Below are 12,399 nucleotides of genomic sequence, written 5' to 3'. Positions count from 1 at the left end.
AAGCAGATCAATGAATAGGGCATGTAACTAAAAAAAAAAAAAAACCTAGAAAGAGAACAAATTAAAAATCACCGGTTAAAGACTAAATTGGAAATCCTAAAAATAATTTTAATTTTTTAAATTCTTTAGAAAAAAATTTCTTTATGGTTACATGATTCATGTTCTTGCTTTCTCCTCCCCATTCCCCCCCCCCCCCTCATCCCCCAGTAGCCGATGCACATTTCCACTGGTTTCTTCCTGTGTCATCGATCAAGACCTATTTCCATATCATTGACAATTGTTCTAGGGTGGTCATTAAGAGTTTACATCCTAATCGTGTCCGCATCAACCCATGTGTTCAAGCAGCTGTTTTTCCTGTGTTTCCACTCTTGTAGTTCTTCCTCTGAATGTGGGTAGTGTTCTTTTCCATAAATCCCTCAGAATTGTCCTGGGTCATTTCATTGCTGCTAGTATAGAAGTCCATTACATTTGCTTTTACCAAAGTATATCAGTCTCCTGATAATGTTCTCCTGGTTCTGCTCCTTTCACTCTGCATCAATTCCTGGAGGTCATTCTAGTTCACATGGAATTCCTCCAATTTATTATTCCTTTGAGCGCAGTAGTATTCCATCACCAGCATATACCACAATTTGCCCAGCCATTCTCCAATTGAAGGGCATACCCTCGTTTTATGCCATCACAAAGAGTGCAGCTATAAATAGGAAATCCTAAAAATAAAAGGAGAAATTAATAACATTGAAAGTAAAAGAACTATTAAGCTAATAAATAATACTAGGAGTTGGTTCTATAAAAAGCAAATAAAATAAATAGAGCATTTGGTTAATTTGATTTAAAAATGAAAGAAGAGGAATAAATCACTGGTATGAAAAATGAAGAGGGTGATTTCACTTCCAATGAAGAGGAAATTAGAGCAATCATTAGGAGCTATTTTGCCCAATTACATGACACTAAATTTGATAATCTATGTGAAATAGCTGAATATTTACAAAAATATAAATTGCCTAGATTGACAAAAGAGGAAAAAAATACTTAATCCCATCTTAGAAAAAGAAATTGAAGAAGCCATCAAGGAACTTCCTAAGAAAAAATCCCAAGGGTCAGATGGATTCACAAATGAATTCTGTTGAACATTTAAAAAATAATTCATCTCAATACTATATAAAGTATTTGGCAAAATAAGCAAAGAAGGAGTCCTACCAAATTCTTTTTATGACATAAATATGGTGCTAATACCTAATGCAAGGCTGGTTTAATATTAGGAAAGCCATCAGCCTAATTGACCATATCAATAATCAAAATAGCAGAAATCACACGATTAACTCAATGGATGCAGGAAAAGCCTTTGACAAAATACAACACCCTTTCTTATTGAAAACACTAGAAAGCATAGGAATAGAAGGGCTTTTCCTTAAAATAATTTAAAACCATCAGCAAGGATGCCCATTATCACCACTATTTAATATTGCATCAGAAATGCTAACTTTAACAATTCGAGAAGAAAAAGAAATTGAAGGAGTTAAAGTAGGCAATAAGGAAACAACTATCACTTTTTGCTGAAGATATGATGGTATATTTAGAGAATCCTAGCAGACCAACTGAAAAACTAGTTGAAATAATAACTTAGCAAAGTTGCAGGATACAAAATAAACCCACATAAATCATTAGCATTTCTTTGTATTTCCAACAAAGTTCAGTGGTAAGAAAGAGAAACTCCATTTAAAATCACTCTAGACCAATGATGGGCAAACTACAGCCCGTGGGCCAGATGCAGCCCCCTGAAATGTTCTGTCTGGCCATGGAGACATTATTCCTAATCTGAGGAATACAATGATTAGGATACAATACAATGAAACTTCAAAAGAGTTTAGAAACAGACTGACAGATGAGCATTTCCTTTCCTTTGGCTCCCTTTTTAAAAAATTTGCCCATCAGTGCTCTAGACAATATAAAATATTTGGGAATCTATGTGCCAAGGCAAATGTAGGAATGAACACAGTTACAAAATACTTTTCATGTAAAGTTAGAGCTAAACAATTTGAAAAACATTTAATTGCTCATGGGTAAGCTGAGCTAATAGAATAATAATAAATTAATTTACTTATTTAGTGCCATACCAATCAGACTACCAAAAAACTATTTTATAGAACTAGAAAAAAATCATAACAAAATTCATCTGGAAGAACAAAAGTTCTTCCAAAAATAATTAGGGAACTAATGAAAAAAATGTGAAGGATGGTGAACTAGGAGTACTAGATCTTAAACTGTATTATAAAGCAATAATCAAAACAGTCTGGTACTGGCTAAGAAAAAGAATCAATGGAACCCATTATATATAGGATATGTAGGATCCATTGATATAGGATCATTGGAATAGATTAGGGGTTAATGACCTCAGTAATCTAGAGTTTGATAAATCTAAAGATTCCTGCTCTTGGGATAAGAACTCACTATTTGACAAAAATTGTGTGGAAAATCTGAAAACAGTATGGCAAAAATTAAGTTTAGATCAATATCTCACACCTTATACTAAGAAAAAAGTCAAAATGGGTTTATGATTTAAACATAAAAGAGTGATATAAATAAATTAGGGAAACATAGAATAGTTTACCTATCAGATCCATGGAGAAAGGAAGAATTTATGACCAATCAAGAGATAGAAAACATTATAAGATGTAAAATGAATCATTTTGATCATATTAAATATTATTGTTTTTGTTTTTAAACCCTTAACTTCGGTGTATTGTCTCATAGGTGGAAGAGTGGTAAGGGTGGGCAATGGGGGGTCAAGTGACTTGCCCAGGGTTACACAGCTGGGAAGTGTCTGAGACCAGCTTTGAACCTAGGACCTCCTGTCTCTAGGCCTGACTCTCAATCCACTGAGCTACCCAGCTGCCCCTAAATATTATAATTTATATAATATACTTAAACTATGATATATAAATGTAAACATAACTTATAATTATAAAAATATATTAATCATAATCATCTTAAATTAAAAATGTTTTGTACAAACAAAACCAGTGTAACCAAGATTAGAACAAGAAGCAACAAACTAGGGGAAAAATTTTTATAATAAATTTCTCTGTAAAGGTCTAATTTCTCAAATATATAAAGAACTAAGTCAAATTTATAAGAATCCAAGTCATTCCCCAATTAATAAATGGTCAAAGGCTATGTATAGGTAGTTTTCAGATGAAGAAATCAAAGCTATCAAGTCATGAAAAAATGTTCTGAATGACCCTTGATTAGAAAAATACAAATTAAAACAACTCTGAGGTACCACCTTACATCTATCATTTTGGCCAATATGACAGACAGTAAAGGGAAATGATAAATGTTGGAGGGAAAGTGGCAAAATTGGGAAAATAATGCATTGCTGGTGGAGTTGTGAACTGATCCAACCATTCTAGAGGACAATTTGAAATTATGTCCAGAAGGTTATAAAAAATGCATACCTTTTGATCCAGAAATACCATTACTAGGTCTATATCCTAAAGAAGTTTTTTTTAAGTGGGAAAGGACCTGTTTGTATAAAAATATTTATAGCTGCTCTTTTTGTGGTGGCAAAGAATTGGAAACTAAAGGAATGTCTCTCAAATGGGGAATAGCTGAACAAATTGTGGCATATGATAGTGATGGAATACTATTGTACTATAAGAAATGATGAACAGGATGATTTCAGAAAGAGCTGGAAAGACCTCCATGAACTGATGCAGAGTGAAATAAGCAGAACCAGGAAAAACTGTACACAGCAACTGCAATATTGTGGAATGATGAAATGTGATAAACTTTGCCACTGACAGCAATACAAAGATCCAGAACAATTCTGAGGGACTTACAACAATGCTATACACCTCCAAAGAAAGAACTGTTGGTGTAGGAATGCATACGGAAACATGTTTTATCACTTAATTATTTGGCTATATGTTTTGGAGTTTTGATTTTATAAGATTATTCACTTAAAAATGAATAATATGGAAATAAGTTTTGCCTGATAATACATGTTTAATCCAGATTGAATTGCTTGCCAGCTCTGGGAGTAGGGAGGGAAAAAGTGGGAGAGACAATTTGGATCATATGACTTTAGAAAACTTATGTGGAATATTTGATTAAAAAGTAAAATAAACCTGTGATCTCAAATGTCTTAAATACCAGTAGAAGCTTTTTGTAGTGGAAGAGCAGAATTGTGGGGTTATAAGCATTCCCACATAGATCATTATTTAGAGTACTTTTTAATATTTTTTGTGTATTATAAAATTATATTTATTCCCTTCACTCTCTTCTTCCATTTATATAACAGATGAAACAAAATAATAATAACCTCTTATTAAGCCCTAAACAATGAAGCAAAACAAAAGGTGGTGTTGAATGATTGTCTATATGCCTACATGCCCATTTAGCTGTCCTAAGCCCTTCTCTCTGTCCTTCTACCCCAGGGCTCCTTTTGGGGTCATGATCAAGGCCATCGAGAAGTATCAAGGAGAGACTGTTTGGGATAGAAAACAGAAGACCCGGAAGGAGCTCTATGAGTTAAAGCTGGATGAATGGTAAATAAAGAGGCTGCTTGGTGTCAGTTCTCAAGCATGTTATGCTTGGCCTTATTGGATTTCTTGTCAGCCACTGTTTATATTGTTATTGCATTCAAAGAGACTTTTAAATTTTACCATATCATCTAATTCTAAAATATAGTTAGTTTAAAAAAAAGTTTTAAAATGTAAATGATAAAAAGTGAACCAAAATACATTCTATTTATTTCTGTTACAAAAAGTAGCATAGCTTAACAGAAACTGGCCTTGAAGTCAGGAAGACCTGAATTGAAGTCCCACCTTTAGACATACACTGACTTTGAACATGTTGGCAAGTCCCTTAACTTCTCAGTGTTCCAGACAACTCTAAGATTCATTTGCCAGGGAGGTGCCAGGGAGGAAATTCCTCATCAGGATTTCCCTACCCCCATAAAAATCACAAGCCTGGTTAAAAAGAAATAAATGTAGATAATGCAAATGGAAAAAATGGGAAAAATGATAGGGTCACTAATTTTTCTCTCTAATATGATTAGGCTGTTTATGTGTATGATCCTTTGTTAGGAAAAGCATGCTCGATGTATTTGGCTTTATGTTTTCTCCTTTTTTTTCCCCTTTGTTTATATAAGACATGATTTGAAAGGATCAGCATAGGTAAAGGGTGAACTTTACTTGGATTTGGAGAGCCAGTACCAGGACTTCTATATCACATATCTTTAACATTCTAGAGTTTACATTTCTCCAGATGCTGAGAATCTTACTTCATTGACATTTTGGGAGACTCAGAGAGAATTTAGAAATGTTATAAAGAAAAAACATTTTTGCCATTTCTTTTAAAAATCCAGTAAAAGAATTTATTTTAATTTGAACCTCTTGCAATAGAGGTAAAAATAGTTCAGGAAAAGCCACAAGGCCTGATGAATGCAGCCAGCTAGTTTATCTAACTATTCTGGTAAGGAAGTTAGAAGGTAGATGTGATCTCTGCCAAATGGGATAGGAATAGAGAACTGTAATTTGACTATATGGTCCTTTGGCCTTGTGTCCATAATAATAAGCTATTTCAAGAAGTGAATTTTGAGAAATTTGAAAAAAGGAGAAAAACTGGACTGTGTAGTATTAATATTAAAAATGATAAAGGCTTGTATAAATATATATATTAGTATTTTAATTAAAGCCATGCTGATAGATAAAATCATTAGGCCACGCTCTTGTAAGCATTCAAAACTGCCGCCTCCATTACTGTCTCCTGTTTCCTGGCCAAGAGCCTCCTGGCAAAGAGACCACTCCCTCCTAACCCAGGAGATTATATACCCTCTCTGCGTCGACGTAGGCCTCCCCATGCCCAAAGACCCGGAAACGGAAACCAGTTGGACCATGTTGGATCACAGGAAATGTAGTTTTGATACATTTCCCATGTCCATAGAAATATATACACTTTTAGATGGCATTTTCCAAATTTTACTTTTACAGTAGTCACAAGGTAATTAGATCTAGTATAGAGAATCATATGGAAAATATATTGGATTTGGTTTAGAATCCTAATTCTAACACTTAAGTACGTAACCCTAAGTAAGCCATTTAAACCTCTCTGAATTGTAGTTTTCCTATTAGCAATATGGGAATAAAAATATTTTTACTGCTTCATAGGACTTTTATAAGGCAAATGTTTTGAAATCCTTAAATTTGTAAATATAAGTCAATAATATCACAAACTTACAAAGGTATAAAAAATAGATGTTCCCTGGCTTTTTTTTTTAACTTTAAGATCATTAAAAATCATTTGTTGAGAAAGTGATAAGAGATTTTGGAAAGGAGGATGGGCAGAATAAGATATACATGACTAGTGGAGGAGTTTGAAGAGGGCGGTAATTTGAATCAGCAGTCAGGTACTGCCACAGAAGTCTTGAGGCAACCTAAAAACAATTGTAGAAAAACCAGTTGGGATGAAGATGAAATGATAAAAATAGTGGAAAATTAGTACTTGCTACTCAGCTCACTGAAGAGATAGAAAAAAATAGGAAAACCAATCAGAAAGTGTTTCTGAGAATAAAGTGTCTGAAACACTGGAACTCAACAAACAGAGTCTAGGGACCAGGAAAGGGTTCAGGGCTTTTTACTTTGTGTTATAAACTGTATTGGCAAAAAGAAGATAAACCAAAAAGGGATAAGGACCACTGGAGTGTGTGTTTGGGATTATCGATATCAATAATTAAGAACAGAACTACTTAATTCTTAATTCTTTTTACTCTAAGAACAGTAATTGTAGAATGGACAGAGCCAACATGATTATAGGGAGTTGAAAGCCAAGAAATCATTAACCTACTATTAAGGAATTCATATTAAGCAGTTTGGCAAAGGACCAGTATCTGAGCAGCCATGCCTTAGGACAAGCAAATAGCAATATCTGCCTACTAGATGAATTTCAACCCACAATTTATAGTGCCATTATAATAGGAACTAGAGACTGGGCACTTTTCTCTAGTGTGATGTGAAGACATAGAATTGTATTTGATCTGTCTTTTTCATTTTTTGCAGGAAGGCCAGGCTACATGTTACTGATGCTGTCACTGAAGAGTTTAAAAGTAACTTAGGGGAAAATCAATCAGAAAGAGATGCAAAGAGAATTGAAGAGCTTTTAAATCTTCCTAGAAACCCTTCTTCAACAACAGATAGTAAAGATGGGGACTAGTTTGATTCTAGACATAGGAGACATTTAATGAGTTGGTGGTTTTTTGTTGTTGTTGTTTTTTAAACCCTTACCTTCCGTCTTGGAGTCAATACTGTGTATTGGCTCCAAGGCAGAAGAGTGGTAAGGGCTAGACAATGGGGGTCAAGTGACTTGCCCAGGGTCACACAGCTGGAAAGTGTCTGAGACCAGATTTGAACCTAGGACCTCCCGTCTCTAGACCTGGCTCTCAATCCACTGAGCTCCCCAGCTGCCCCCTAGTGGTTCTTTTTTTTTTTTTTTAAAGGGTTCTATCTAGATCAGTGATTCCCAAACTTTTTTGGCCTACTACCCCCTTTCCAGAAAAAATATTACTTAGTGCCCCCTGGAAATTATGAAACTATTTATTGAACTCAGAATAGAAAGTAATACAAAAAAAAAAGCCATCACCGCTCCCCTGGATCGCTGCAGCACCCACCAGGGGACAGTAGTGCCCACTTTGGGAATCACTAATCTAGATGAACTACTGTTATATCCCTAAAGTGTTTTTGATATTGGTTCTAAGGTGGAAGAGTGGTAAGGGCAAGGCAATGGGGGTTAAGTGACTTGCCCAGGGTCACACAACTAGAATTGTCTGAGGCCACAACTGAACCCAGTACCTCCTGTCTTTAGGCCTGGCTTTATATCCCCTGAACCACCTGTCTCTGAGTTCCTAAAGTTTTAATAATAAACATCATGCTTATGTTGGACTCTTGCATCAAGTAAACACTGACTCATGAAATGTCAATTTGTGACTGGGGCTGGGAGCCTTTATTTACCAAGAGTTCAGCTACTGAAGATGGTATCTATTTTCTTCTTCTGAATCTAAGGATGTTTATTCTTTTTTTTTTTCCCAAAAGCAAGAAAATGTTTAAAGACTTGCTTGAGTAATAGAGTTTTATATCTTTGTTTATGTATTAACATTCTTCTAAAAGAGAAGGTTGGAAGATAACCCCCAAAATAGGAAATAGAATGAACAAGCTGGCCAAAAGCTTATCGGAAGTCATTGTGTCATTGACTGATTGCCTCATAAATCAAGCACAGGTCTGAATGGCTTTTTAAAATTAAAAATGTGTTTATTTAAATACATGATTGACTAATGTGTTTTATTTAACTAAGATACAGTGATACTTTAAAGATGAAAATAAAAAACCAATTTAACAAAAGGCTCTAGTCACATTAGCTACAATTAAGTTGAACAAACATCAAACTTATATGCAAGGGATACCAAGATAAAAATGTAAAAATGAAAGCATTCTTGCCCCCAAGGAGTTTGCTGCAAAGAGACAATATGTATATACAGATGTATTTGGATACAGAGGCAAAAAATGAATCCTTCCCCTTGAATTTTGTCAGGAGAGAACATATTTGACTATATATTGAAGAAATACATGTAGAATAAAAAATGAATGCAAAGCAATTAAATGGCAAGGTAGGAAAGGAGAACACTTAATTGAGGGGATCAAGAAAGGATACTTCTGAAAGTGATGGCTTCAGTTGCATCTTTTTTTAAACCCTTACTTTCTGTCCTAGCAATGTATTAATTATCAATTCCAAGGCAGAAGAGGGGTAAGGGCTAGGCATATGACTTGACCAGGGTCACACAGGAAGTATCTGAGGTCAAATTTGAACCCAAGATGTTTAGTCTCTAGGCCTGGCTCTTAATCTACTGAGCTACCTACCTGCCTCTTTCAATTTCATCTTTAAGGAAGGGGAAATACATTTTCAGTGGAAGACATGATAAATGAAAGGGCAGAGTGATGAGAGAAAGGAACAAAGAGGGTCAGTTTGGCTGCGTTAGAGTGTGGGGAAGGGAGTAATGTTTAATGAGGCTGGAAGGGCTTTTAAAGCCAAACAAAGGACTTTATATTTGAATCTAGGAGGCCACTGGCATTGATTGAGTAGGGAACTGACAGATAGGACCTGTCCTTAAGGAAAATGATTGCCCTTTATGTAGAGGATGAAGCAGATGATGAAAAAAGGAAGAGACTCAAGACAAGGAGCTCAATTAAGACCCCATTGTAGGGGGTGAAGGTGAGATGTGATAGTCTGAGCTAGGGTAGGTGATCATATGCATAGAGATTATGGAAGCAGAAAACAAACCTTGGCAATTAATTTGAGGACTGATTTGAGAATGAGAAATAAATAATAAGTCTGAGCTTAAGAACCCGGGAGACTGGAATAATGGTAGTGCCTTCAATGGAAATACGGGAATTTGGAAGAGGGATAATTTTTAGGGACAAAATTTTATTTAGACTTTTTTAAAGATGTGTTAGAACACAACACTGGTTTTTGGGGGTGATAAATCAGCAAAGGAGAATGAGAAATATAGATTGGTAAAAAGGGAGCCAAGGAAATGGAAAGAAACATATTCAGTGAGATATTTCATATTTTCTTCTATTTTTTCATTCTTTTGATTTTGTTTGACTGCTTCTTGATATCTCATGAAATCATTAACTTATTTTGCCCAATTCTAATTTTTAGATCCTGATTTTCTTCTGTGGTCTTTTGATCCTCTTCCATTTGGTCCATTCTACTTTTCATGGAATTCTTTTCTTCATTGAATTTTTTTTACTACTTTTTTGAGTAGGTCAATTCTATTTTTTTCAGATATTCTTTTCTTCAGTGGATTTTTGTGCCTCTTGTTTCAGTTGATCAATTTTGTTTTTTAAGCTATTGTTTTCTTTCTGCTTTACTTTCATTTCTTTTTCCCCATTTTTCTTCCACATCTTCTATTTAGTTTTTGAATTCCTCTTTGAATTCTTTCATTTCCTGAAACCAATACCCATTTTTCTTTGAAGTTTTGTATGTAATTGCTTGGATCTCACTGTTTCCTACTAAAGCAGTGCCTTGCTTTTCTTTGTCTCCGTAAAATTTTCAATGGTTAGGTGTTTTTTTTGCTGTTTGCTCATTTCCCCAGATCTTTTTTTTTTTTTTTTTTACCTGTGGACTGGAAAATCTGAAAACTATTAATTCCGTCTCTTCTGTTGATGGCTTGCAAGACTCAACACTGTGAGCTATTTTGCCCTGGGGCTAGGATCTTCACTGCAGTGCAGGCTTGAAAGAGCCAGAGTTACAGACTTAACTTTGAGCCTCACTGCAGGCCGGTGCCAGGGGCAGGGACCTCAAGGAGTGGGTGAGGTGTGCTCTGTTTTTGGCTTAGAAAAGGTCCTGGGATCATAAAGTTGGCCTATGGCTAAGCTTGTAACCTGGTGCAGTAGGTGGGGAGTGGTCAGCCGACATCCCTCTGTGCAGTTTTACCTCTGGTTTCCCCCTTATTCCTTGAAAATAAACTCTCTCCGCCTACCTTTGTTTCCCACAGGAGAGCTCCCTCAGTCCATCTCCTTGTTGGATCTGTACCTGAAGTCATTTTGAGGCTCTCTGTTAAGGTTGGTTTGGAAGGATTCTCAGAGAGGTTCAGGCTTTCACTGCTACTAAGCTGCCATCTTGGCTCCACCCCAGAAGCATATATTCAGAAGGAGACCATGGTAGGCACTGTTAGATCAAGCAAAGAGGTCAAGAAGAAGAGGTAGGGAAAAAAAAAAATAAGATCTGGCAACTAAGCCCATTGGTAACTTGGGAAAGGATAGTTTCAATTGAATGATATGATTCAAAGCCAGATCACAAAGTATTAATGTGAAAGAAGAGAGGAAGTAGAAGCAAGTATACACTACATATAAGAATTTAACTGAGAAAGGGAGGAGAAGTCATAGGATGAAAGCTTGAAGGGCATGGTATAGCCTAGTGAAGAATGAGGGAGAGTTGAACATTTTGAAAGGTCGGAAGAAATCGAAGATTAACTAGAGAGGGAGATAGTTGAGGAGGCAGACTGCTGAAGAAGGTGGGAGGGAATGAGATCTAAATTCCACTTGGGGAAGATCTGACCTTGGCAAAGAGGTCCACCTCATCACCAAAGCCTAGAGGAAAGGAGAGACTGAGGGAGAGTGTCAATGGGTTTTGAGATGAAGAGGAAAGAAGAGGGATACTGAGGTGCCTCAATTTCCTCAATAAAGTAAGAGATGAGAAATTATGGTCTGGTCTGGGGCCTGCTGGACCTAGTGAGGTCTCAGCACAATTTAACTTATACAGTTTGCATTTCATCCTATAGGCATATGGAAGCCAGTGAAGATTTCTTAGTAGGGGAATGTCAAGGTCTTGACTATGTTGGAGGAAGATTATTTTGGCACCTGGGTCAAAAAAGGGAAAGATGGGCAATTAGGAATAGACTAGTAAAATGACTAGGGTCTGAACTAGGATGGTGGCTGTGTGAGTGAAGGATTTGAGGTCCAAGCAAGTCACTTCCCTTCCCAGAGCCTTATGCCAAATGAGAGGATCATGGCCTCTAAGGTCTCTTCAAATTCAGGGGCCTATCTTTCCATTTATAACCCTAGCACTTAGCACATACCGTAAGCACTTAATAAACTCCTCATTCCTTCATCTATCCAAGAGATGCAGAAGCAGAATCAACAAAACTGGCAATTGATTAGGAAGATGTAAAAGGAGCTAATAATTCAGACGGGATCTAAGAATTTTAATTTGCACTAAATGAAAATGACATCATCATAAAAGCAAAATAAAGGAATTCCTTCTTCATGTCTCTGAGGCTCAAGCACTATTGTCTATATAAAGGTTTTTCTGATACCTTCCTCCCTAAACTACCTTATATTTATTCTGTATATACTTACATGCATATGTTGTTTCTTTTATTAAATATAAGCCCCTTAAGAACTTTGGTCTTTATATCCCCAGTGCCTGACACACGGTAATTGCTTAATAAATACTTGTTGATTGCTCTTCCGGGGAAGAATAGCACCATTTTACTTTCCACCAAAATGTTTGATAGATGTCCTGTGAGACAAATCAAAAGATTGCATTTTATAATTGACAACCAGCAAAGGTGGCATATTTTAAAAAATATATAATTTCTTTTTTTTAACCATTGCCTTTCATCTTAAAATCAATACTGTGTGCTGGTTCCAAGACAGAAGAGTGATTAGGAATAGGCAATGGGGGTTAAGTGACTTGTCTTGGGTCACATAGCTAAGGAAGTGTCTGAGGCCATATTTGAACCCAGTACCTCCCAACTCTGGACCTGGCTTTCAATCAACTGAGGCACCTAGCTGCCCCCAAAACATACTTTCTAAGAAGAGGCTTGGTTTGGTGAATTATGCC

General features: G+C 36.0%; 1 protein-coding gene across 1 annotated transcript in view; it reads left to right on the top strand.

The window, feature by feature from the left end:
- The window catches only part of TIMMDC1 (translocase of inner mitochondrial membrane domain containing 1), a 33,754-nt gene extending 26,471 nt beyond the window's left edge, over positions 1-7,283 (top strand). The window contains exons 7-8 of the mRNA XM_044666757.1: positions 4,437-4,547; positions 7,059-7,283. Of these exons, the coding sequence (XP_044522692.1) occupies positions 4,437-4,547; positions 7,059-7,212 (265 nt within the window). The 3' untranslated portion in view covers positions 7,213-7,283. The remainder of the gene's footprint in view (positions 1-4,436; positions 4,548-7,058) is intronic.
- Positions 7,284-12,399: the final 5,116 nt, after the last annotated feature.

The sequence above is a fragment of the Gracilinanus agilis genome, chromosome 3 (genome assembly GCF_016433145.1).
Source record: "Gracilinanus agilis isolate LMUSP501 chromosome 3, AgileGrace, whole genome shotgun sequence".
Taxonomy (NCBI): Eukaryota; Metazoa; Chordata; class Mammalia; order Didelphimorphia; family Didelphidae; genus Gracilinanus; species Gracilinanus agilis.
Note: the sequence above shows the minus strand (reverse complement) of the source record. Positions and strands in the feature narration are given on the sequence as shown.